This window comes from Podarcis tiliguerta, assembly GCF_965153285.1.
Source record: "Podarcis tiliguerta genome assembly, chromosome: 12".
Taxonomy (NCBI): domain Eukaryota; kingdom Metazoa; phylum Chordata; class Lepidosauria; order Squamata; family Lacertidae; genus Podarcis; species Podarcis tiliguerta.
In genome coordinates, this window is record NC_139545.1 from 44273413 (window position 1) to 44299213 (window position 25801).

The 25801-nt window shown below is 44.7% G+C and overlaps 1 protein-coding gene across 4 annotated transcripts in view; it reads right to left on the reverse strand.

Moving 5' to 3' along the window:
- Positions 1–20252, reverse strand: part of PFKP (phosphofructokinase, platelet) — a 59902-nt gene extending 39650 nt beyond the window's left edge. For 2 of the 4 annotated variants that reach the window (XM_083406203.1, XM_083406205.1), the window contains exons 1-3: positions 20084–20252; positions 14060–14542; positions 692–765 (exon numbers count right to left, since the gene is read on the reverse strand). In XM_083406203.1, coding sequence (XP_083262329.1) covers positions 692–765; positions 14060–14542; positions 20084–20093 — 567 coding nt within the window. In that variant the 5' untranslated portion in view covers positions 20094–20252. The remainder of the gene's footprint in view (positions 1–691; positions 766–14059; positions 14543–20083) is intronic. The other 2 variants (XM_083406204.1, XM_083406206.1) reach the window with 1 other exon arrangement.
- Positions 20253–25801: the final 5549 nt, after the last annotated feature.

Below are 25801 nucleotides of genomic sequence, written 5' to 3' on the forward strand. Positions count from 1 at the left end.
TACTCGAAATTGGGCTTTTGCAGGTCCAGCCCTCAGTTACCATTTCAAGTTAGACAGGTGCTGTGTGTCTTGATATTTAGGTACCTACAGGAGATACCTTTTCATTAAAAAAGGCTTCCACTGAGCCGTGACCCAGTCATTAACGAAATAATAATTGTATGCCTTATTTCATTGCATTTAGGACTTGTATTTTTGTACTTTATCTCATTTTTATCTCACTGTAAACCACTTTGGTGGCTTCAGGCAGTGAAGCAGTTTATAAGATTATGAAAAAGAGTAATAAATAAATTTGTGCAGCAAGGACAGACAGCACCAACATGCACATCCAGTTTAGACTCCTGGCTTCAGATCGAGCAAGTGTCACGCACAGAGAAGGCTGCTTCCATGTGTGGACCTCCTTAGTTGGATCGAGGAAAAAAGCAAAGGTGTGGAGCAGAGGAGGAGGATAAAATTAGGGGGGAAATTCTTACTTTCCCTCTCTGTGTTGCTGTATTTTTCTGATCCCTACACTTTTTTGTTTCCTATACTTTCAGTCAAGCAGGTAGTGCTGAGAGACAATGGCTGCATTTCCCAATTTGTCCCTGCTTTTCCCTTTGTCATTCCACACTTTCCAAAAGAGTGCTCCCTCCCTCTCTGCATAGACCAAAAGATGGACCGTGGGGGCATACATATAACAAATGTGAACACCAACCTCATAGATAAAATATACTTTTGCTTCAACATAAATTCCCATACGCACTACCGCACGGACGGCTGCATTCATACCTGGAAAGGAGAAAGCAAAGAGAGGCAAGGTTAACATTGTTACCAAACAAGCAGTAACTTGAAGTGTCTTTAACGATAAACAAACTGAAATTTTTAGCATGAAAGGCATATTACAAAACTAATTCTGATTGTGTCTGGAGAAAGGACACTGTGTATTGTAATTATACGCTTTGTTGCCATATATAGAGAGATTAATGGATGCTTGAAGCAATGCACTCCACTTGATTGGCACAGGAAGCCCATGTAGAAATATGCAGTCTCCCCATGAAATTCACACGGCATCAAGGAATAGTTGAACATTTGTTGATGCAAAATTCCAGGGTGTCCCAAAGACCCATCACAACCAACAGGAAACCATCACACCGCCGGGCCTGCACAGTGCCAGCATTGACAGAGATAGAAGAGAGACAATTCCCTACTCAACCATGAAGCTCATTGAATGAGCCTGAGCCAATTACTACCTCTCACCTGAACTATTTCAACCAATAGTTGAATTCTTCATGTACATCAATCACCCTGAGCTCCATGGGGGAAGGCAAGATACGAACAAAATAACTAGATCTCCTCCAACATTGTCCTATTTTCTTCAGTAAACTGCAAAATGTTCTGCGTGTGGTGTGACAAGTCACCATGTGTTTGCTGAATAACCCCAGGGCGCAACTGTGAACCACAGAGTTCTGCAGAATTTGGGTTTGAGTAGTCCTGACAGCAAATTTCCAAGAACAGCAATTTCCTTTAAGGACAAATTGAAGGATAAGTGTAAGGCAGTATAAAGATATTACAATATGTCACAATGAAGAATTTCCAGTATCTGTGATGTGCTTTAATTTGCCCTGTATAGCACACAGTAATCTCTAAGTGGTGGAGTGTAGGATTACCCTACTGGGTATGAGGGTTACATATCAAGGAATTTGTAAATGGAACACAAATGGATCTAAATTGGGAAGTGGAACAATGTAGGTGATGGCAATGGTCATACTGTAAAATCTACACCAAACCCCCCCCCCCTCGTTATCTTAAGAAAAAGCATTCCTGTCTGGCAGTATTCCAGAACACCACTCCAAACTCCAGCCTTGCTGTGTGGATGGTACAGACCCAGTTAGGTTCATAAGAGCTTACTTTGTTTGCAAGTTTCACTGATTCATAACAAAAGGCTGTGCAAGCTACCATAAATTACTTGCTTATATCCTTTCCCCCAAAACTAGGGCTCAATACTTAAAAAGCTTCTTGTTTTACAAAGCATAAGACAAACATAGGCTAGTGGCTCCCAAGCATTTTTACAAAGGGGTCTGTAAAGAGAATTGTAACCCCCTGCCCCAAATGAAAAATTTTTCCTGTCCTCTTCCCTGGATCAACATCCTTTTCCAATAACTTGATGACCCACTCACAAGGCTCCAAAGATGCACCAATGGCATCATTGGAACCAGTTGCGCAAACCAGTGAACACGATGACCCAAATACCTAATCCCATCACTGATGATGAACATTAATATGGCCTGACTGCCTGTATGACAGCAACGTGCTGTTGCCAAATAGGTAGCTGGATCCATTCACCTTCCTGAACATTCAGCTGTGGTTTTAATTGCCTGAAGGGATCTTATGCATTGAAGATCATTTATGGCTTGGGAGCACAGGCCCACAACAGCGGAAAATAGATCTTCAAGAATCCAATACCAGCTTGTGAAGGACATTTTAGACTCACAGCTGTCCATGGAGGCACAGGTCAAATCTGTATCCAGGGCAGCTGTTTACCAGCTCCATCTGGTACGTAGGCTGAGACCCTATCTGCCTGCGGACTGCCTCGCCAGAGTGGTGCATGCTCTGGTTATCTCCCGCTTGGACTACTGCAATGCGCTCTACGTGGGGCTACCTTTGAAGGTGACCCGGAAACTACAACTAATCCAGAATGTGGCAGCTAGACTGTTGACTGGGAGCGACCGCCGAGACCATATAACACCGGTTTTGAAAGACCTACATTGGCTCCCAGTACGTTTTCGAGCACAATTCAAAGTGTTGGCGCTGACCTTTAAAGCCCTAAACGGCCTCAGTCCAGTATATCTGAAGGAGCGTCTCCACCTCCATCGTTCTGTCCAGACACTGAGGTCCAGCTCCGAGGGCCTTCTGGCGGTTTCCTCACTGCGAGAGGCCAAGTTACAGGGAACCAGGCAGAGGGCCTTCTCGGTAGTGGTGCCCGCCCTGTGGAACACCCTCCCATCAGATGTCAAAGACATCTGAAGGCAGCCCTGTTCAGGGAAGTTTTTAATATGTGACATTTTAGTGTATTTTTCATCTTTGTTGGAAGCCGCCCAGAGTGGCTGGGGAAACCCAGCCAGACGGGCGGGGTACAAGTAATAAATTATTATTATTATTATTATTATTATTATTATTATTATTATTATTATTATAAATGTCCCTTGTGCCCTGGCAAGACAGCATGTTCAGCAGCACACAGTGCCCATCACACAAGTTCACAGAGAATGTGGGGTAGAGTCACACTAAAAACGGACGCAGACAGAAGTATGATATGAGTCAGTTGCCTCCCTTCCCTGAGTCATTTGGTACATGTAGAGAACCCTAAAATTATGACTATTTAAATGCCATGATCAACTGGACATGTGTGAGCAGATCTAAACTTCAGCATGTGCCATGGCAAGACTATTCTTGCAACAATTCTCTCTCATAATCTGGGGAGCTCATGGTTCTGTGCCTTCAGAACAAGTGCACAGCTAGTACACATTCAATTATTCTAAAATCCACTGAGAATCGGTGAGTTGACCAGAAAGGAGTAACTACATGTGGCCTGAAACAGAGATATCGGGGAGCAGCCAGCATATGCATCCTTGGTGGGATTACAGTTCAATTGTAAAGTTTGTGTCTCACATGAAGGAAGCTCCAGGCATCTCGTCATCAAGATTTGGAAATACCTGACTCGTTATAAGGTAGCTTTGTGTTTGTATTTGTCAATGGCCCCCTTGCACTCTCAGCGCTAAATGAAGAGAGGGGAAATATTCTGACTATTGTTCTGCTTCAACAACCTCATCAAAATTCCAGAGAAATTTACCAGAAAATACTCACTCTGCCAAAGACTACAGTCAGAACCTAGGTTACTTATTCGTGAGTTGCATACGCCTCAGGAGTTTTTGGATCTTGATAGTCATCAGACTTAGAAGGGTCATCTCCCAAGCCACTATTGACATCTGGATTTGAAAATCACGACCTAGTAAAAATTTCCAGATGGGAACCCTTGCAGTCGCCCCCCTCAAGAAACCCACAAAATAATATTGGGGTACCTTAAGAACTAGCTAAATTTTATGGCATATGCCAGGGTTAGCCAATGTGGTATTCACAAGGCCCTGCTGCACTCCAATAGGTGAACCAACAACACCTGAAACGCAAAATCCTGACTACCCCTGGCATAAGCTTTCATGAACTTAAGTCCACTTTGTCAGTGTTCTGCTTTGTATACCTAAGATTTCACTTCATGCATTTCACCTTTAGCTTTCACCTTGCAATGAGATGGATTGAAGTCAGTGTTAATTAGAATTTAAGTGTATGTTAAATAAACACACCTTTAACCTTTTACAGAAGCAGATTGATGATAATGCAATCAACCTCAGCATTGCTGAGTGAATTAACACCTGCAGTTGGGCATGGAGCTAATCACAAGCTACAGTTATAGATAGCACAGATGTCCAGGCATTGGTAATATTAACACATGTAGTGTGTTAAAAATCCTATGTCCGTATTTAACCCACAAGTGATGGCACTGAACTTATTGATAAATTGTGTTTCAGCTGTTTCTTGCTGTATTCTTCCATGTGAATTCCTTCATTGCAGAATAGCCACCTGAATTAAGATCAGTTAGAAAGTGTCTTGAGACACTGAAACATTCTGCCACTGGGTTATAGATACTGTCATTTCTGAAATCAATGTCCATTCATTGTTTTGCATAGAGACTGACCTATCTGGCCCAGTGTTAGAAACTGAGATGTGAAAGCAGGAGCTAAATGGCACCTTAATCCTAGGTTATAGGCACCACAAGAGAATGTCGTGACCGACTCTGGGGTTGCGGCACTCATCTCGCTTTATTGGTCGAGGGAGCCAGCGTACAGCTTCCGGGTCATGTGGCCAGCATGACTGAGCCGCTTCTGACGAACCAGAGCAGCGCACGGAAATGCCGTTTACCTTCCCGCTGGAGCGGTACCTACTTATCTACTTGCACTTTGACGTGCTTTCGAACTGCTAGGATGGCAGGAGCAGGGACCGAGCAACGGGAGCTCACCCCGTCGCGGGGATTCGAACCGCTGACCTTCTGATCGGCAAGTCCTAGGCTCTGTAGTTTAACCCACAGCGCCACCCGCATCCCTTGTGGGCAGATGATAAAGGTAAAGGTAAAGGTACCCCTGCCCGTACGGGCCAATCTTGCCAGACTCTAGGGTTGTGCGCTCATCTCTCTCTATAGGCCGGGAGCCAGCGCTGTCCGCAGACACTTCCGGGTCACGTGGCCAGCGTGACAAGCTGCATCTAGCGAGCCAGCGCAGCACACGGAACGCCATTTACCTTCATGCTGGTAAGCGGTCCCTATTTATCTACTTGCACCCGGAGGTGCTTTCAAACTGCTAGGTTGGCAGGAGCAGTGACCGAGCAACGGGAGCTCACCCCGTCGCGGGGATTCGAACCGCCGACCTTCTGATCAGCAAGTCCTAGGCTCTGTGGTTTAACCCACAGCACCACCCGCATCCCTTGTGAGCAGATGATAGCATAGCACAAATCACCCAGGAAAATGAACAAGTGAAAGAATACCTGATGTTGTAGATGACATTATTAAGTCTTAGGATAATTTTGCCACAGTAGCTAATTGGGCCTCAGTCCATGAAAGCTCATGCAATAACAACAAATTTGATAGTCTTGAAGACACCACAGGGTTCTTTGTTGTCTTTGGCCTAGTGTGAATGCATTCTTCCCTAGTCCTCTTCCTGAACCCTCAGTTATAGTAATTTGAATCTGATCTGATTGTTATCCAGACAGCTTGGATTATGCAGTTTCATGTTGCCTCCAACCCCAGGGAAGTCAAGTGCAGCCTTTATTCCGAGTGCTCACTGTGTGGGTGTAGGAGAAAATACAGCACTGAATTCAGCGGTATCACCCTATTCACAAGAATACAGATCAATTCTCTCCAAATCAAATTTTAAACTGGCTGATGTCTAGCCCTTCTGGTGCAAACCATGTCAGACAAAACGGTTTCAGCCTCTATCCTCATCGATGGTGACGATTCAAATTTCAGCAGCTCAAAATAATCAACGGCTCATTGATGCTCATTATCTATCAATAATCAGCCCACACCAAAGTCAAAAGAAAGGATCGCCCATATTGCATAATGCAATAGCATGACACACCATAGTACAGCAGTACCTCAGGTTAAGTACTTAATTCATTCTGGAGGTCCGTTCTTAACCTGAAACTGTTCTTAACCTGAAGCACCACTTTAGCTAATGGGGTCTCCTGCTGCTGCCGCACTGCCGGAGCACGATTTCTGTTCTCATCCTGAAGCAAAGTTCTTAACCCGAGGTTCTATTTCTGGGTTAGCAGAGTCTGTAACCTGAAGCATATGTAACCTGAAGCGTATGTAACCTGAGGTACCAATGTACTGAATTATATCCACTTGCAGGATCCCACTTGTACAACAGACTTCCACTAGCATGTATGGGGCTTTCCCTTCCTCTCCTCTGCCCCAATGCCACAGTTCCTACTCCACCCCCCAAAATCTGCTCCAGCAGGTTGAGGAATTTTCCAGAGAAGACTGAGAATGTGAAGGCTGCAAAAGGAGGAGAGAAGGAAAAGCCCAGCCATGCCTGCTGATGTGATGCTGGATCTCTCGGACAGTACCTGCAGGTCTCCAATAAAATGAGACAACCCTTAGTGTTTCATTTTGAACAGAACTAATAAGGTGCTTTAATCAAAGCCATGCTGTATTTCAATAAAAATAGTATCAGATATCCTACAGCCATGATAATCTCATAAACCATGATTAAAGCTGCATAATTTATATTTCCCAAAGGGAACCCAAAATCTGCCTTTCTTAGTAAGTAGTGTCCTCACTTTAATGAATTTGTCTGGTAATCCTTTTCTATAATAAGCTTTCTCCCAAATTAGAAAAGTAAAACGGAATAGGTAGGTTAATGGGGTCCCCCCCCCTTGCATGCTTTCTATATTAATGAAGCTCGACTGCTGATTGCTCTTGTTAGGTAACATGTCATTTTCAACTAAAATGAAGGTGTCCGGACAGATCTTCGAGTCGTTTCCTTGCAACTTGATTTCCCCTCCCCTATTATTTCCGAGCTATAGTTTAGTTACCAGGCCCTATTCTCTATTCCACTGCTCAGCCATGGAGGACCTGAAGCAGAAAACCAGGGTGTCATTTCTGAGTGACTGCAGCTGACTCCTATGCGTATGAATCTAGGGACAAGATTTCTAGGCCATGGGATATGGCTTAAGCCCTAACACCTTCCTGCTTAGAAATGAAGCACCGCTGTGTTGGATCACCCGGCTGGAACTCAAGAGATACTAAGTGCAGGAGCATTTAAATGTGCTATGTGTTGGGTCAGACCAAAGGTCCATCAAGAGCTAACCACAGGCCTCCAGAAGTTCACAACCAGGAAACAAAGGTAATGGTCCTATAGTTTGTCATCAGCATAGCTCAGCTGGTTAGAGCGTGGTGCAGGATCATTCCCTATACAGTGGTACCTCGGGTTAAGTACTTAATTCATTCCACAGGCCCATTCTTAACCTGAAACTGTTCTTAACCTGAAGCACCACTTTAGCTAATGGGGCCTCCCATTGCCACCGCGCCGCCAGAGCGTGATTTATGTTCTCATCCTGAAGCAAAGTTCTTAACCCGAGGTACTATTTCTGGGTTAGTGGAGTCTGTAGCCTGAAGTGTCTGTAACCTGAAGCATATGTAACCCGAGGTATCACTGTATGGGACAGCTGCGTATTCCTGCATTGCTAGATGATCCTCAGGGTCCCTGTTCAAAGTTAACTACATCTCCCCTTTCCAATTTTATTTTATTTTTCAAAATTCTGTGCCTGCTACACATGCTCTGTTGTCAGTGGCCTGCTTTGGAGGAGGGGGTTTGAGTTCCTGAAAAATATATTTTGTATTTCTGAAAGCCTTGATGTTTCCCAGAGAATGCGAGAATGCTGATGCTTTCCTCTTGTTTCTCAGGGTGGCTGTTTTGACTCCAGTCCTGTTGGCACTTGCCATCGTGGCTAACAGACACTCAGAAACATAGGTCCATGTGCATACATCATTATTAGTATTCTAGAATCAATGACTCCTTACTGCGAACTACTTGTTTTTTATATATTGTAAGTAGTCTGACAAAATACCGTATTGGCTTGAATATAAGCTGCACTTTTTCCCCTCCCATCAGATGTCAAAGGAATAAACAACTATCTGACATTTAGAAGACATCTGAAGTTTTTTTAATGACTGATGTTTTAATATATTTTTAATCTCCTCTTGTAAGCTGCCCAGAGTGGCTGGGGAAACCCAGCCTGATGGGCGGGGTATAAGTAATAAATTTATTATTAATAATAATAATATTCCCCAAATTCTGACTGTGAAAAGTTAAAGTACGCCTTATATTTGAGACCTTATAAAAATTGGCTTGGAGTGGGCTTGTCCCCGGATGTTGCCTGGTTTGGCTGGGCCAGCTCCCAAGATGGCGGCATGGCAAGGAGATCCCTGAGAGGGAGCCAGAAGGTGGCAAGGAGGAGGAAGGAAAGGAGGAGCGCAGATGAGAGTGAGAGCAAGAGCAAGAAAGAAAGTCTGCTAGGAGGAGGAGTAGGAGATGCAGCCGGTGTTTTGGGACTGGCACTAGCCCAAGGTGCTGCCTTGGTTTTAGCCCACCAAGGGGCACGTGAGTCCTGCCAGCCACCGCCTCTCTCCACCCGTCTCCGTTGGGGGACCATGGTGGCGCTGACCCTCTGGAAGCACTGCTGCTCACTGGCAGTGGAGTTAAGATGCTGCCTCCTTGGCCCTCCTCGGCCCCCGCTCCTCCTCGGGTATTGCCATTTCTCCCCCCCCCTTTAATTTTAAAGGTGCAGCTTATATTCGGGTGCAGCTTATATTCAGGCCAAGACGGTAAGTAAATAAATTTCCAGAGATATAGCATAACATTGGCACTGGGTAAATAATTGTATGTTTACCTCAACCTCATGTAGTGCGGAGGTGAAATGCAGACATGCTGGTATCCTTTAAGTTAGGCATCCCCCAACTCGGTCCTCCAGATGTTTGGGGACTACAACTCCCATCATCCCTAGCTAACAGGACCAGTGGTCAGGGATGATGGGAACTGTAGTCCCAAAACATCTGGAGGGCCAAGGTGGGGGGTGCCTGCTTTAAGTGCTTAAAAAGCCTCATTATTTACACATTTGCTTTCTATTTCTGTATATATCACATGGAAATGTTTCTTTATTTTCAGATTGCTCTGACCTTTAGCTGCGAGAAACATGGTTTGTATTTTATTGTTAGGCAAAAATAATGTTTAAATGGTTGTTTCTACAGGCTCCTTTTACCAAACATATTCTCAAAACCATTTGGGTTGGATCTAGTCTTTGTTCCCACTGAAATTAAGAGGGTTAGGTATGACTAACGTCAGGCTGGTTTCAATGGGACCAGAATTCAACTAACTCTAATCCAATGTCAGCTCTAAACACTTTTAAATGTCTTGTTACTTCTCAGAGAACCCAAGACTTTTGTCACCATTTGCATTTTCAATTTAATCTTGAAACTTCTAATCAGGCAATGAGAATATGTAGAGACAGAGAGGAATGGTATTTTAGTTAGAGGGCTAATGAGAGGCCATGGAAAGCAAGGCTTTATTTTATTACCCTTGGCTTCTTTACTGCTGTAATAGAAATTCAATTATATCTACAATAATGTAATTATCTTCTCATATACAGAAAACTATCCTCAAGCAGTAACAGTGCTCAGTCATTGCTGCACAGCCACAGACATCAGATTTTAGCAGCAGCTTATGAGTATGCTGAGCCTTTTATTTTGGCTGCGAAGGAGTTTATAGATGGATACTGTTTGTTTGTTTGATGAATAGATAGATCTACTAGACACGTGACATGATAATGCAAAATAACTTACAATTCAGTACTACCAATTTTTACAACAACTTGTCCCCTTTAATTCAGCAGGACAAATACAGGAGTAAATACAGTGGGTTTTACAGTGGCATTTTAGTATAGGTAGGTGTTAGTGATTGGTGAATTACAAAGAAATTTCATCCTCAACCACAGTATTTATGTATGACAACTGTCATAAATATTGCCCTATCCCCAATATCAGCCACCTATCAATAATAAACTGTTTGCAAATGGACTTCTCTCAGCTCTGATCAGTTGATGGGCACTGAAACATCTCTTGAAGGGAGTTTGTGTAAGAGTTTGTACCAAAACCGCAAATGGACTTCAAATGCTAGACCCTTTCCATTTGTCGCCTGACATCATAATGATGAAGCTGATGTCTATCCGCTGTGAATATATCCCAGAGCATACCATAAGGAGCTGGTACAATTCTGGAATCTGCCCTGAGATACTTTTTTTGCAGTGCCTGAAAAGACAGCCTTGGAATGTCTCTCACATCATGAGCGTACTGTCTTCACTTTCAGACAGGACATTGGCAAGTATTTTACTGAAAAGGAGCTATAGCAATGTGCAGCTTAGAAAATATGCAGTGCAAATCATATGCATCAGTAACTGAGAGTCCTGCCAAAGTCAGTGAGACTTACTCCTAAGTAACTGTGTTCATGACAGCATTCTTAATCCTCGCTTTAAAATATGAAGTATTAAAATCTGTATGTATTTTCCAGTCTAGTTTGACACACATACAGAACTAAAATTCTAGGATTGTATGAATATACAGGAGCAAATAAGGAGAAACTTGATGTAACAGAAATGTACAAATGTGACGCTTAGATCAGTGGTGGACTTTTAGAGCAAGAATGTGCATTCTGTTTCAAATTTCCAGCTCCGATTAATGATGCGTACAAATGAGATATCTCTGACTATAAAGCCAGTTGAAAGAAACAGTTTGGGCACTGAAGGACCAGCAAATGAGGAAAAACTAGTGGATCTAAAGAGCTACTTTGCATAAGCTTTCCTCTGTAACCTCCAAGGTTGCAACTTTTAGTCAGAAGTTGCACTTGCTCCACCTTGTCTCAATGACCTTGAAAGATTATGACTCAAAGGCAACCAGTGCATGCTTACTCTCTCCTTCCGGGATGTGGATACAGAACCCTGCCTGTGTTTCTGTTTCCCTGGCAGGTTAATAAAACAGAAACACACACACACACACACACACACACACACACCTCTACTTTCCCCAGAGGGGTCCCTTTAATCTCCCTCCAGAAAAAATAATCATTCCAAGTCTTTAGGCTGGATTCAGCCCGTGCTCTTCCGATCCTGGAAGAAAACAAAAGGGTTTGGCTGATGACCACAGCCTTTGCAATGCAAACTTTTCTTCTTCCCTCTTGGTTGTTCACATGCTACAGTTGTCAAGGGGCCATTTAGGTAACCAAATCGAGAGACAATTTCAGGAGAAGGTTTAAATGTAGCAATGGACTGCCTTGTGGCAAAAATGTATTTTTCCTCTCCGTCTCTCTCACCCCCGCCCCGCCGCTGTTGCCTTTATTATATAAGCCCCAGTCACGCTGGAATGTGTGCCAGGGCTCGCCCTCCGAATGATGCAGTTTATTTCCTTGGAAAAACTAGGATTTGCCTTCCTCCTACTTCACAGAGGCAGCACTTGAGTGTGGATTACTCGGGTTGCTACCTAGTCACGTTCTTTCGCCGGCATGACATGATGAAAGCTTAAGTAAGCAGAGAGAAAGCGTGGAGGAAGGAGGGGTAATAATATTATTTGACGCCAAGTACTTCAGTGAAATTGCTTCTGCGCAACTTAATAATACCACTTAAGAACCTTCCGCTTGGAAAGCTAGCTTCACAGCACTGGCGAGGCGACTGCCCTCTGCACACTCTCAGGAGAACGGTTTTCCTTCGCGTGTACTCAAGGAGAACCCGCAGGCTTTAGCTCCCGGTCTCAAAGCAAGCCCTGGTCCAGCCACTAACTGATGGATGGGCAACGTTCCCGGTGGAGCAAGGCAGACGGGGAGAAGATGTGCCGCCGATGCTTCCAACATGCGAGCGTGACGTACCGAGGCACAATCCGCAGCGACTCGCAAAGGATCACGTACACACTGGAGGCGGAGCCTGCGCCGGCCAGAAGAGCCCTGCCTCCGAGGATACCGGGAAGAAGGGCACGCGGGGGCCGCGAGCTGCGAGCGGAGTCATAGAATAATCGAATCACAGAATCGTGGACTTGGAAGGGACCCCAAAGGCTCATCCAGTCTAACCCCGTTGCAAGGCACGAATTACAGCTAAAGCATCCCTGACAGATGCCTATCCAAGCTCCGGTTAGAAACCTGCAATGAAGTCGGTGGGCTTTACTTCTGAGTAGACCCGCTGCACAGGGCAGTCTCATCTAGTCCAACCCCCTACAATGCAGGAATCTCAACGGAAACAACCGACTCAGTTAGTCGCAGGGGAGTGATCTTGAGCCGGTTCAGCCCTTAACGGAAATTGTGGCTCTTGATCGTGTTGCAAATTCCAGAGGTGTTAATCTTCCACTGCCTCCCGAGACAGACAGATGCCAACAGGAGCAGGCGAAGAACAAACCCCAGTTGGCTGCCGCCCAAGGAGGAGCCAGGCGTCTTGCAACGCGATTCTATCACCCCCTGGAAATCCCATGCAGCCCTATTAGTCACCGGTTGCAACTGTTGGGGGAAGTTATGAATGAGACGCAGGGTGCTATCCTGGCCCTCGTTAGACACGTGCGTGATTCCCATGCACGTTCACCACCCCGCCATCGCCATTTCTTCCTCTTAGAGTACATGGTCAAGTTCACTTAACCGCCACTGTCTTGGCCCTCTGAAGGCTCAGTGCATGATTCAAATTGTATGAATGCAGAAGGAAGTGAATCCAGAATTAACTGTCCAGAATTAACGTGTTAGTTGCTGGAAACCGCAGGAAGGGAGGGAACTCAGGTCCTGCTTGCTGGTATTCTACAGGCATCTGTGAGAACAGGATGCTGGACTAGATGGGCCTCATCCAGCAGCCTGTTAAATTCTTAAGAATTAAAAATCGATTTCCTCACACTACTATTTCCAGTAAGTGGCTTGTTGTTTTTAGCCATATAAGGCTGTCTTGGAGAGCCCTTTGTCTATTCCGGATCAATTATGTGTTATATAAAGTGAAGGGAAAGCCTGGGGATATCAGGTCTGGCAGAACCATAGCGGAACAGAGGGTGGTATTTGACTAAGCAGACCCAGTGAAATCAATGAACATGATTAAGTTAGGTCCCTTAGTTTCAACAGCTCTGAAATGAATAAGTTAGTTGAATACCACCCAGTGGGTTTCCTCTTCACTCTGGTAGCAGGCAGCCCCATCACTTCCAAAATCAGCCCATACAACAAAGGCCTCCCTCGGCCTTTCCCCCTCCTCTGGTCTTCTCTCTCCTGCCAGAAAGGGGAAAGGCATCCTCATCTGAATGATAACCGAGTTCCCAGAGAGCCTGGCGGTGCTTGGTCCTTTAAGAGGAAGGTCACACGTTTGGGAATGTGATGGGAGAGGGAGGAGGAATGTCAGAAGCAATTTTTTCCCCCGAGTCTGTTTCACTCTCACTCCAAGAACATTTTTAACTCAACCTTTGCAAAAAGGTTTGGGTTTTTCTCCTGTTAATCCGGAGCTCAGTTCTTAGCTACTTTACCACCAGCAGAAATATATAAAAAATAATAATCTTAGCTACGCAGAGCGTACCCTCTTTCATTTTACTTTATCCCTCCACCACCTATGCTTATTCCTCCAATCTTCACCTGTCAACACCCCCCACCAACCCTCCCCCCCCCCCGCTCCTGCATATATGAATCCCCACTGCTTTCTGGCCCAGGCCTCTCACGTCCACTACCCTATGCCTTCTTAGGGACCCCTCCCTTTCCACCTGTAACGCTTCCAGTTTCTTTCCCGGAGCCATGCGTGCGCAGCTGAACCCTCCCTGCACGGAAACCACGTCCAGTCCCCTTTCAGGTCGTTCCCTGCTACTCAAACCACCCCCCTAGAGGCATCAGGCAATGAGCTCCCCCCTTCGGTGGGGTTGGGGAGTGCGCATAGCATTACCCAATCCCCCCAACAACAAAAATAAAATCCTGAGTAACTGTCTTACCTTGCGCATCGCCTCCGCTGGTCAACACCCCGATGGCTTTCCCTTTTCCGGAGAGATTCTCGAAGAACTTCTTGTCCGGCATGCTGTTGGAGGAAGGGGTGAAGACTTTCGGGGCGGGATCCCGGGCGGCTTTGTCCCTGTCGCCGGGGGAAAGGAGCTGCTGGAGCGCAGGCGCCGAGCCCTGCTTTACTGGCGCGCCTTCCTTGGGTCTGGCTCCTTCGTTGGGGGAACGAGCCTCCCTGGGCGAAGCGGCTTCCTTGGGTCTGGCTCCTTCGGTGGGTGAAGGAGCTTCCTTGCGGGGCGCCCCTTCCTTGGGTCTCGCTCCTTCCTTGGGCGAAGCGACGGCTGCTTCCTTCGGCGAGGCGGAGCGCGGCGCCTCGGACTGCTGCTGCTGCTGGACGGCACCCTCGGCCGGAGGAGGGCTGTGCACGGACTCCACGCGCAAAGTTTGGATTTTGAAGGAATAATAGACCTGGCTGCTTCCTAGATCACGGGGAGGAGGGAGGGGGGGAAGAGAAAGAGAAACGATGAAACCCGGCAGAAAGAGATGCTGTGCGTGCAAACCGGGCGGCGCAAAGCAGGAGTCCCCCCCTCCTGCAGTGGCGACACGATATAGACTCTTCCTTCCCCTCTCTCCCTCCTGTGACAGCTCTACGCCAAGCAGCAGCAGCCCCGCCTCCTCCCCGGAGAAAGCCGCTTGTCGGCACTTTGACGGGCAGGAAGAAAGAGCCAATGGCGACGCGCAGGCAGGGGCGGGAGGTAGATCTTGCGTCGGGTTGCGAGTGACGTTGGGCTCGGAGGTGTAAAGATGCTTAGGTGGAGTGGAAGGGAGGATAACGCGTGGAGAGCAGAGAGAAGGGAAGAAGAGGGGTTGGGGGTGGGGTCTAGTGTGCCAGATTTACGTATAAGCTAAACAAGCTATAGCTTAGGGCCCCACTCTCTTGGGGACCCCCCAAAAATTAAAGGGAAAAAACCTGGATGTACATTTCCAAAATATAAGATAAAAAACAAACGAAATAAAACCTACAGTTTTGTGTTGTGTAGGCTCCTATGATGTAAGTAATGGGCCCCGCCTGCTAGCCTGCTCCCTAAAATATCACTGCTTTGCTCATTTCTATATATAGGGTGCCTACATTCTGCATGGACTGGTTGCATGGCAACATGTGCAAATGGCTTTAGATACCTATTAGGACGCAGGTGGCGCTGTGGGTTAAAGCCTCAGTGCCTAGGGCTTGCCGATCGAAAGGTCGGCAGTTCGAATCCCCGCGGCGGGGTGCGCTCCCGCTGTTCGGTCCCAGCGCCTGCCAACCTAGCAGTTCGAAAGCACTCCCAGGTGCAAGTAGATAAATAGGGACCGCTTACTAGCGGGAAGGTAAACGGCGTTTCTGTGTGTGGCTCTGGCTCGCCAGAGCTGCGATGTCACGCTGGCCACGTGACCCGGAAGTGTCTTCGGACAGCGCTGGCCCTAGGCCTCTTTGAGTGAGATGGGCGCACAACCCTAGAGTCTGTCAAGACTGGCCCATACGGGCAGGGGTACCTTTACCTTTTACATTCTGCATGGACTGGTTGCATGGCAACATGTGCAAATGGCTTTAGATACCTATTAGGTCCATAAATTACCATATAGCATATATTCAACACCAAAAAAAGTGACAATTTGTTGTTAACAAAGAACAGCTGGACATATAAAGGGCCCCATTACAGTGGTACCTCTGGTTGTGAACGGGATCCGTTCCGGAGGCCTGTTCACAACATGAGCAGAACGCAACCCGCGACTGTGCGTATATGGGTTGTGATTCACCACTTCTGTGCATGCGCAAGTCACTGGGTCCCTGCAGGATGCAACCTGAAAACACTCAACCTGAAGCAAACTTAACATGAGGTATGACTGTACCTCAGTAGCTTAGGGCCTCATCGAACCTAAATCCAGCCCTGATCTAGTCCCAGCATCCTGGTCTCACAGTGGCCAGCTAGATGCCTGTGGGAAACCAGTGAGTAGAATCCCAAGCCCAAGAGCACTCTCCCTTCCTGGGGTTTGTAGCAATTATTATTATTATTTACCGGTATACCCCACCTATCAGGCTGGGTTTCTCCAGCCACTCTGGGCTGCTTCCAGCAGAGTATTGAAATACAATGATTCATCCAGCATTAAAAGCTTCCCTATACAGGGCTGCCTTCAGTTGTCTCCTGAAGGTAACCTAGTTATTCATCTCCTCAACATCTGATGGGAGAGCGTTCCACCGGGTGGGTGCCACTACCAAGAAGGCCCTCTGCCTGATTCCCTGTAACCTTGCTTCTCACAGTCAGGGAACTGGCAGAAGGCCCTCAGTGCTGGACCTCAGCAACTGGCATTCAGAAGCATTACTGCCTCCCACTGTGGACTAACAAATATATTGTGGCATAGACTTCCTTCTTGGACTTTGGTTCTGTTCCTTGTGCTAGACTTGAATGTGATTTTTATTGCAAACATCTTTGGTATGCCCTTTCTGAGAGCTTCTTGGGTCTGTAAAATGGAAAACAAGTATCCCAAATAAATAAATAGGTTGAAAAGGGCTAGGGGGGACATGTTGCCAAGGGATGGCAAAGGTAGATATGATCACTTGTAAAGTTAGGTTTAAATGCCCCCATAAGCAACTTCTCTTGTATCTATAGTCAGCAACAGCAGAGCAAGTTAACAAGATGTATCCTAGCTGGTCAGCAGGTGTCATCTGCAAAAAGGCCCAAGGAAGCACTCTTAAGTGAAACAGCAACAACCCAAAGCTTTTAAAATGAAAACCAATCTGGTTTGCTAGGCCTCTTTGGGGACAAAGTTCCATTACCAAAAATGCCCTGCTTTCTTGTTATCATTAGTCTTGCCTCCAAGAAAGGTAACACAGAGAGCAGTTTCCCACAGTTCAGAACATTCTGGACCAATTCAGTGCCATTTACAGTGTCAAAGGTTACAACCAGTTCTTTGAATTCTGCTTGGAAACAAATTGGGAATTATTGCACAGCTCTTACTAGCAGGTCATTCCCACTAAACAGAGGCTAATGCATTTGGAAGTATCCGAAGTTTCAGAGCAGTCTTCAGTGACAATTCCCCACACATTATAGTAGTCCAGCCCGGAGATTGCCAGGAAGTGCCTCATATAGTTAGGCCACCCTTTTCTTGGATTGGTTACAGCTGGCAAACCAACTTCAGATTCATGGATCTGACTGCTACCTAAGTTTCCAGAACAAATGAAGGGTCCACCATGTCCCCCAAAATTGTGGACCTCAACCTTCAGAAGGAATCCTATGTCACCCAAATCCACCAGCTCCCGGGTCAACTGTACCTCGCACCATCCACGAATCGGTCTTACATAGGTTAAAGAAACAGTTAAAGTGGCTTGATGAAACCATTACAACCCTAAGTTTATTGCCAGCCTGAACTGTCTGACTGTGGCAGAGGCTCTAAGAGCAGCTTTTATATGGTTGGTGCATAATAGGATTTTCATTAGCTAATCTAGTTAAATCCTACCTGGATCATGCACACAAAAAAGTGTGAAATGCAGCTATCTGTGCAACCCACTCACATGCAGTAACCGAGTTTGGGAAAGATTTTGTTCCCTATAATGCATTTATGTTGTTACTCTTTTATGATGTTTTGTTTAGCAATCCCAATGTATCTTTTTAATGTCTTTTGTATTGATGATCTGTAAGGAGAGTATGCCTACCACTTTAAAGAAAAGCATTTATGTTGCTTTTTGTTTACACCAAAGTTTTCTCTGAAGAAGTGATAAGTATTTAATTATATTAATTAAATCAAATTATCAGTGCAAGCAGATAAACACACTCATAGCCCTGTCCTATGCATGTTTATTTAGAAATAAGCCACAATGTATTTAACAGGAATTACTTACAAATATGTGGCTATGAGACACACATAAACCAAGTTATTTCAATGAGTTTAGGACAGGCAGAGGAAACTGAGCTGCAGTGCTTTCTGTGGGTATATGCCACTGAACTCTATGGGGCTTACTTCAGAGTAAATATGTTGAGGCTTGCGCTTATATGTTTTACTCAAGCCTGCAAACCTTCTCTCCACTCCCTGCCTTGCCTGATAGCCCAATTAAGTATTAGAGATTTGTCCAGACTAACTAGATTGGAGTCTATGATCTGTATCATCCCTTTACCAGGTAACAGTCCCTGTTTTCTGGTACCTATATTGATAAATCATTGTTCCTGCTTGGTCCATATTTTATGTTTTGGATAAATTTGAGGTTGCCTTTCTTCCAAAAAATGTCTTCATGTGAGCTGCTAGAGTTGTGATTCTTCAGATTTCAGCCCCCTGCCAAAAAGTCCCTAGAATAAGTTAGTAAGTGTAGGATGTACTTTGACCCCAGGGAGCATGAAGGGAAATGCATGCAATGTCCTTCACCCCTTCCCTTCCATGCCTCTCCTGTATCATGATAGCAAATGTACTTGTATGTTTTTGAGCTGCAGTTATACTATAGTATAATCAGATCTACCATCAAATTAAATCTTCTTTCATAAATTATTATGGTCACTTTGCTATTTTATCCATTCTTCGGAAGTTAGCAAAGGAAAAACTTATGAATTAAGACAGCAATCCTAACCCTACTTACCTGAGAGCAAGCCTCAATGAATTCAGGAGAATTTGAATGGTTATGATTGGGCTGACAGCAGAGAAAAGTCTGCAGTCCAAGCCATATGCAGTCCAAGTCCAAATGTATGACAACTGGCATTTTTAGGATTGCCATATTTCAAAAAGTAAAAACCAGGACACCCCGAAAGTTGTTGAGTAGAAGTGGAAGCACAATTTTAAATCCCATACAGCAGGGCCAAAATTAGGCATCTCCTTTTCAGGTGTATGGTGGTACCTTGGGTTACATACGCTTCAGGTTACAGAAATAGTACCTTGGGTTAAGAACTTTGCTTCAGGATGAGAACAGAAATCATGTTCCAGTGGTGCAGCACCAGCAGGAGGCCCCATTAGCTAAAGTGGTGCTTCAGGTTAAGAACAGTTTCAGGTCAAGAACGGACCTCCAGAACGAATTAAGTACTTAACCCGAGGTACCACTGTACATAGATAGGAAAGAGAGCTGCTATACTAAACAGCTAAGAAAAGCATTGTCTTACAGTTACTAAACTGGCAAAAGGTCTGCTAACCTACAAACAGTTGGCTAGTGTTATAAACTGCTTTTAATATTGTATTTTAAATTACTGTAGCACACCATGGGGCCTTATGGTAAAAGGCAGTTAATAAACTGAAATTATTTACCATTGTTATTATTTTGATTCTGGGTGTAGTTTTGACAATCTGCTCTCAAATATCACTTTGATCTGTTTTAGAAATCTCTGGGAGGGCCCCAGAAATATCTTATTGGACTATTATTAGCAGCCAATAACTGAACTTAAACTAAACCCGTTTTGGTTTTGGTCTTCTTTTTTGCACTGGGTTTGCCTTAATATCCTGCTGTTTTTCTCCAGGTTGCTCAAAGTGGCATTCGTGGTTCTCCCTCTCCTCAATTAATCCCTGCAACAACCCTGTAAGGTAGGTTAGGCGGACGGGCAGCAAACTGGCCCAAATTCACCCCAGTGAGCTTCATGGCCGACTGGGGATTCGAACCCGGGTTTCCCAGGTCCTGGTCTGACCCTCTCACCACTATACAACACTGCCTTTATATGTTGGAGTGGAGTTGTATACAAAACCCTTTTTATTTTTTGCACACACATATACAAGTTCATACTTTGTATAATACCTAATTGTTCCACAACTGCCTTCATTTCCCCCCTCACGAAATTTCCGTTCTGGCACTTGCATCCATACCTTTCCTTTACCCGAGTTTATGGTTTCTTTTCTAACGCTGAGCAATTGCTGCTCCCCAAACGCGGGTGCCTTATCTATGGCTTTGAAACCGCCAGGGCCCTGCTTTCTTCCCCTGTGCTACAATGTCACCCACCTTCCTTCTTCTATTGCTGCACTCCATCACTCATTCCCTTCCATTTACATCATTTAAAAACCTTTCCTTATGGACTTACTTTCCGACATCTTGCTGCTGTTGCTGTTGCTGCTGCTGCTGCAGTATATACCTTTCCTTGCTCCAGAACCCTACAAGACCTATGAGCTCTGCTGGGATTTCACCAACTGCCATCAACTGCCATCAACTGCCACCTCCCTGCTCTCTCTCCCCCTCCCTCCATTTCATCCTTGGGCCAATCACTGTCTTCCAGCCTGACCTACCTACCCCACAGGGTTGTTGTGAGCATATACCAGGCCTTCAAAACAATAAAAAATACACTGTTTCCAATGTTCAGCTCATGTGGAGCTTTGCTCATGTGCAGCCTTCATCGGGAGGGGTGTGTGTGTGGTAGTGATAGCGTTATTATTTGTATTTTGTTTTTTTAAAAAACAGCATTTTTCTGCCTATCTAGGGAATCTGCAGACCCAGCAAAAGCCACTTATCTTGCAGTGGCTGGGTGGTTGGTGGGTAAGGTCGCCAATGAGGGGAATTTTTTAAGCGTTTTTAATTTACTCCACTGGATTTGTTTGCATTTATATTATATGTGTGTCTTGTTCATGGTGTGAATGAACACTGAGCACATTGACAGCCAATGGGGTGTAGTGGTTAGGGCACTGGATGGAGACACAGGTTCAAATCCCTGTTCAGCCTTGAAGCTGACTGGATGACCTCCAGCTAGTCATTTGGTCTTCCAGCCAGACCTACCTCCTAGGGTTGTTGTGAGAATAAAATGGGGAGAGTTGTGTGTGCCACCTTGAGCTCCTTGGGGGTAAAGATGTAATAAATAACAGGACAGCAGACCTATCCTCACACCAAATTTTAAAAAACCTACCAAACCTGAGCATTCATTGATCAAAATTTGGAGACTGTGGCTAGGATTGTGCCGTGTCTCACTTATGAAACCATAACTCGTTAAGGGAAAGCAAATATTTATACAGCAAAAACTTTGCTATCTTCTTTGAAATTCATTTGGTACACAGACTGCAATATGTTCCACGCAGCCCTTTTGCAAATATGGTTGCCAGATGGGGAAGGAGGGCACTTCTTTTGAACTGCAGCTTGATGGCCAGTTGTCAGCAGCCGATTCTGCGTGGAAATAAACATTATCCACCTGCTAATTGTCTGCCTCTCAAGATGATGTTAGTGTTACAGGCATAGTTACAGGAGGCAGGTTGAGAAGTTGGCCACCCTATTTTGTCATTTGTGCAGCAGGTCGAACTGGCCTTTTAAAGAGAGGAATCAGCCTTCCTTAGTTTCAATGGGCTAGTGCCTTCCATGGGATAGGATCTGAAGGGGCTTCATCCAGCATGCATGATAGGGGTATGGTTTGCATAGCCGTTTCCCCAGAGAGTAAAAAAGATGGTGGAGGGAGGGAGGGAGGAAAACACCATTATGGTTCTTTTCTCACGCTAGCAGAGAGGAGCAAATTGAACTAGTTCAGTGTGTTTGCAGCAAACTGCTGACTATAGTTTACTGTGACGTAGCTACAAGGCCTTTGCTGCTTACTTGGGCTCCTTGAGTCATGCTTTAAGCGTAAAAAAACGGTGGGTGAAATTAATTAAAAATGAAAATAAACACTCCCTTGGGAGAAGGAAGTGAGGGATTAAGCACCAGGTTAATAAAGGAGCAGTATGATAGTATAAATGAAGTCATACTTGTATACTTATATGACAGCTTTAAGGTGCAAGGTCCAACAGCCTGTTTTGGATATGTTCAAAAGCGCACTGCTAAAAAGCTGCATAGGCTATATTAGCATTTGCCTGGGGAATAATTACAAATGGTCCAATGGCCTTTGCCTCCTGCCCTTCTTAAATGGTATGTACAGGCAATCACATACATTAACTATGAAATCTCTGCAACGATTCTGTTTGGTATTGCCTTGCACTACAGATAGTGAGGCGTTGTAGCTGAGAATTGTGACTTTTGGTTTATATATTTTCTTTAAAAACAATGTAAACAGTGAAGCAAATAACCACCCCAGTTTGCTATGGTTCAAAATAACCAGAGGAAAAGCTTCGGTTTTCTGCAAGTCAGAGACCCAAATTCACATAACAATGCTTTCTTTTTATAGGGCGCATGATGCAGGGAGTGTGTGTGTGTGTGTGTGTGTGTGGAATTGGCCCATCCACACACTGAGTGGGTGTGAAAGGCAATGTTAGCGCTTACATAAGAGCACTCAGCCTGAGACAGCAGAAATTCTTGCCTTTTGGGGGGCGGGTAGAATCATTGTATAACGTGTTTACTGGACTGAAATAATGTGTTGCATATATATAAATATGCCAAGCTCTAGAGTTGGGTGGGCCCCAATGTGTGGCCCAACATTTCCTCTGAAACCTCAAGAGAGGGAAAAGCTTCAGTGATCTTCTTTCTATTGGCTAACTCCTAGTTTAGATATTTCCCCCCTGATGTTTAATATAAATCTGCCTTTTATTAAAACCCATTGCTCCTAAGCTTCTGCCTAGCTGATTTCCCCCTGAGATTGTTTTGGATTATGTGAAGATATACAGGGTCTGCACAACTTGTACAAACCACCAAACAGACTTCAATCCACCTGCCACAATTCCCCCCTTTTTTGCTTTCCCTTCCTGGGACAGGAAAATACTGTAGAGGGGAATTTTCTAACCCATGGAAGGCCACAAGGTATGGCCCCTAACATAGCAAGTTCCAATATAATAATTTATATACCCAAAGACATTTTACTTCAGTAGTTATTGCACTTGCCAGTCACCTTTCTGCCAAGGCACCCAAGGAGGTACACCATTTTAAAATACCAAAACAAAGGATATAAGATGTAAAGTCGGCCGCTGTGTTCTAGGAGGGAACAGTCAAACCTGAGCAGGCCCTAATGTTGCCTGTCCTTCCTTTTCACAGGGGACATGGTGTCCCTACAGATATCATTTATCTCAAATGTGCAAAAATTACAGTGGGACCTAAAAAATTGATCCATTGCTGAAGAGAAGCAGGCTGCTTCCTTTTGACCATTTACACTCTGTGTGAGAGACTTTCTCACCAGGGCAGGCAAGAAAGCAAACACCAAGCTGAGACTTAAACAGGGTTTATTTGCTAAACAAGAAGCATAAACGCATGAAAGAAGAGATCTCACAGCTCTCTGAGTTTCTGGGAAAGCTCTTCCAGAACAGCAGCATGTCCTCCTATTCCTTCAGTGCAGCTGGCAGTAGGATCTTCAATTAAGCAAGGATACTACTGGGCTTTATATTGTTCTTAAATATCCTATGGCGATATCACCAAGCTTTCCCACTCTCCTGACTGGGGACTGCAGAGGCCTGGCCAGTGGCCAAAGGGGGTCATCATGCATCAGTGAACCCTGGGCAGCTCTCCGGTGCCTTATCTTGGCGGTCTTTGAGGGGAGTCACCATTATGAGTGTACGTTCTCACACTGTGGTCTTAGCAGAACGCCACATCCCTTCCTCAGAAGACCACACATTTCTACACAACTTACGTAGGATGCAAGAATCTATTATTAGCTCTTTCTTAGTTTGGGGTTTAGCTGCGTAAGGCCTCAGAGAAATGAAATCATCACCTTTCCCCCAGAACCAGGACTCAAGGCGGCTCACAAAAATTAAACCCATTGAAATGCCAACTCTCTCCTTGTTATCCCAGCATGTCTTCCACTTATTTTCCATATAGCCCTCAGGCTGAAAAAGATTCCTCCCCTTTTGTTGTGGTTTCTCCTCTCCTCTCCTCTCTTCTCCTCTCCTCTAACTATTTATAATAATATCCTGTTAGGTTCACAGATTGCTGTTGAGGCCTGAGCATCAAGGTCATTTGCCAGCGGTGATCAGAGCAATAAATGTACCGGTAAGTTTCATCTCTACACAGCAATATCTATTGTCTTCACACAACCCTCTCAGTCTTCCATGCAAAGAGTCCAGGGACGCATTTTCGCCAGGCAAAGGGCTCTCTAAACGGTCTGGCAAGTTTATTATAGGGACACACTGAGACTGAGAAACACGTCTTCTGAAGATCAATGACTGAGAAACCATTTGCAGTGGAAGGACGATCTTAGAATCATAAAAAGTGGCACCAGCCGAGGTTTCCATGTTCAATTATATATAATCATAAGGAAAAGCACTTAGGCCAATATTGCCCTGAGTCTGGCTCTGAGACGTAGTTGTGGCTTCTGTGTTTTTTAATAGCTACATATAACAACATCCTCTAAGACTCACTGTTGTTGCAGCCTGAGTGTTATCAGTTTGCTGTATCTCATCAAGGTCAGAAGCCGTGTAGAAACAAAATAGTCTGGGAGGGAGTGGACAAACAACTCTCTGTTCTATCATTTTCACAACAGTCATTCAAAACAAACATTTTGAGGTAAAACTAACCCAATATTTAGAGTCCAAAACCTGTAATCAACACTTGGTCTGTGTTTACCATTTTCATTCTGCACCTTCAACTCAGTGGAAGACATTGAACTATAAGAGCCCCTCAGAGCACAATGTGGCCCCAACACATTTCACATATCCACCAATTTGCCGCTGCAGCAGGACTAAGCTTTCTGGTTGAATTATAGAATATAATAATGGAATATGGATGAAAGAAGAGGAGGTTCTGCATATCAAAGTATCCATCCCTTGAATGTTTATTGGATTATGAATGCATATCTATTTCACCTGACTAACGGTCTGGACAATATTTACAGTACAGTGGTACCTCGGGTTACATATGCTTCAGGTTACATACGCTTCAAGTTACAGACTCTGCTAACCTAGAAATAGTACTTTGGGTTAAGAACTTTGCTTTAGGATGAGAACAGAAATCATACTCTGGTGGCACGGCGGCAGCAGGAGGCCCCATTAGCTAAAGTGGTGCTTCAGGTTAAGAACAGTTTCAGGTTAAGAACGGACCTCCGGAACGAATTAAGTACGTAACCAGAGGTACCAATGTAGATCTTGTCTCACACTGGTTTGGATTTCCATGTTCACAATGTTTACTTCTGAGTAATGTCAAGTACTTAATTTGATCCAGTACTCAAAAATGCTTAGTCTAAATTACATTTGCACTTCCATTTCCTGCTAGATATGCCCATAACTTTTGCAGGCATTGTATGGAACCCAGTGGTAATTTTCTGTTTAACTATAAGGTTTGCTCGAGAGTATTGAGTATTTCTTTTTAGAAAACAAAAGGTGGAATATAGATCTCCTCAAGAAAATAATAAGGTAATGCATCTTAAACCAGGTGTAGCTGTTCTTCTCTGTTTAGTGTTAGAGCTTTCATAGTGCTTATTGAGCACCAGTGAAAAATCAAGGCATTAAACCATTAACTTGTAGAATTAGCGAAAGTATCTGACAGTTGAAGGTGCTATCAGCAGAGATTCCTTTTAAGCTGACTCTTAAAAGCCAACCTGCATTGTTCCAGAATGACTTTTCGAGATCCTTTTAGTGGTAAAAACACTCAGTGAAGAAAAGGACCAAATAATAGCCTGCTAACCGTGAAGGAAAACAACCAAGATGCTTATGCCTTTCATCACCTTTTAAAAATAAACAGCAACCCTTTAGTTTACTTTACTGGAGATCTTCCAAAGCAAAGGATTTGGAGCTTTTTAGAATGAAGATGCTGCTCCCAGGGTTTAGGAAGGAATTATTACAATGGTTCCAACTGGCAACGAAAACCTGAATGAATAGTAGTCTCTTGTATTGATCCTATGTAAGGCAAATGGAAAAGTTCATTTTATAATAAATTATGCTGTCTTGCACTGACCAGAAACAACAGCAGATGA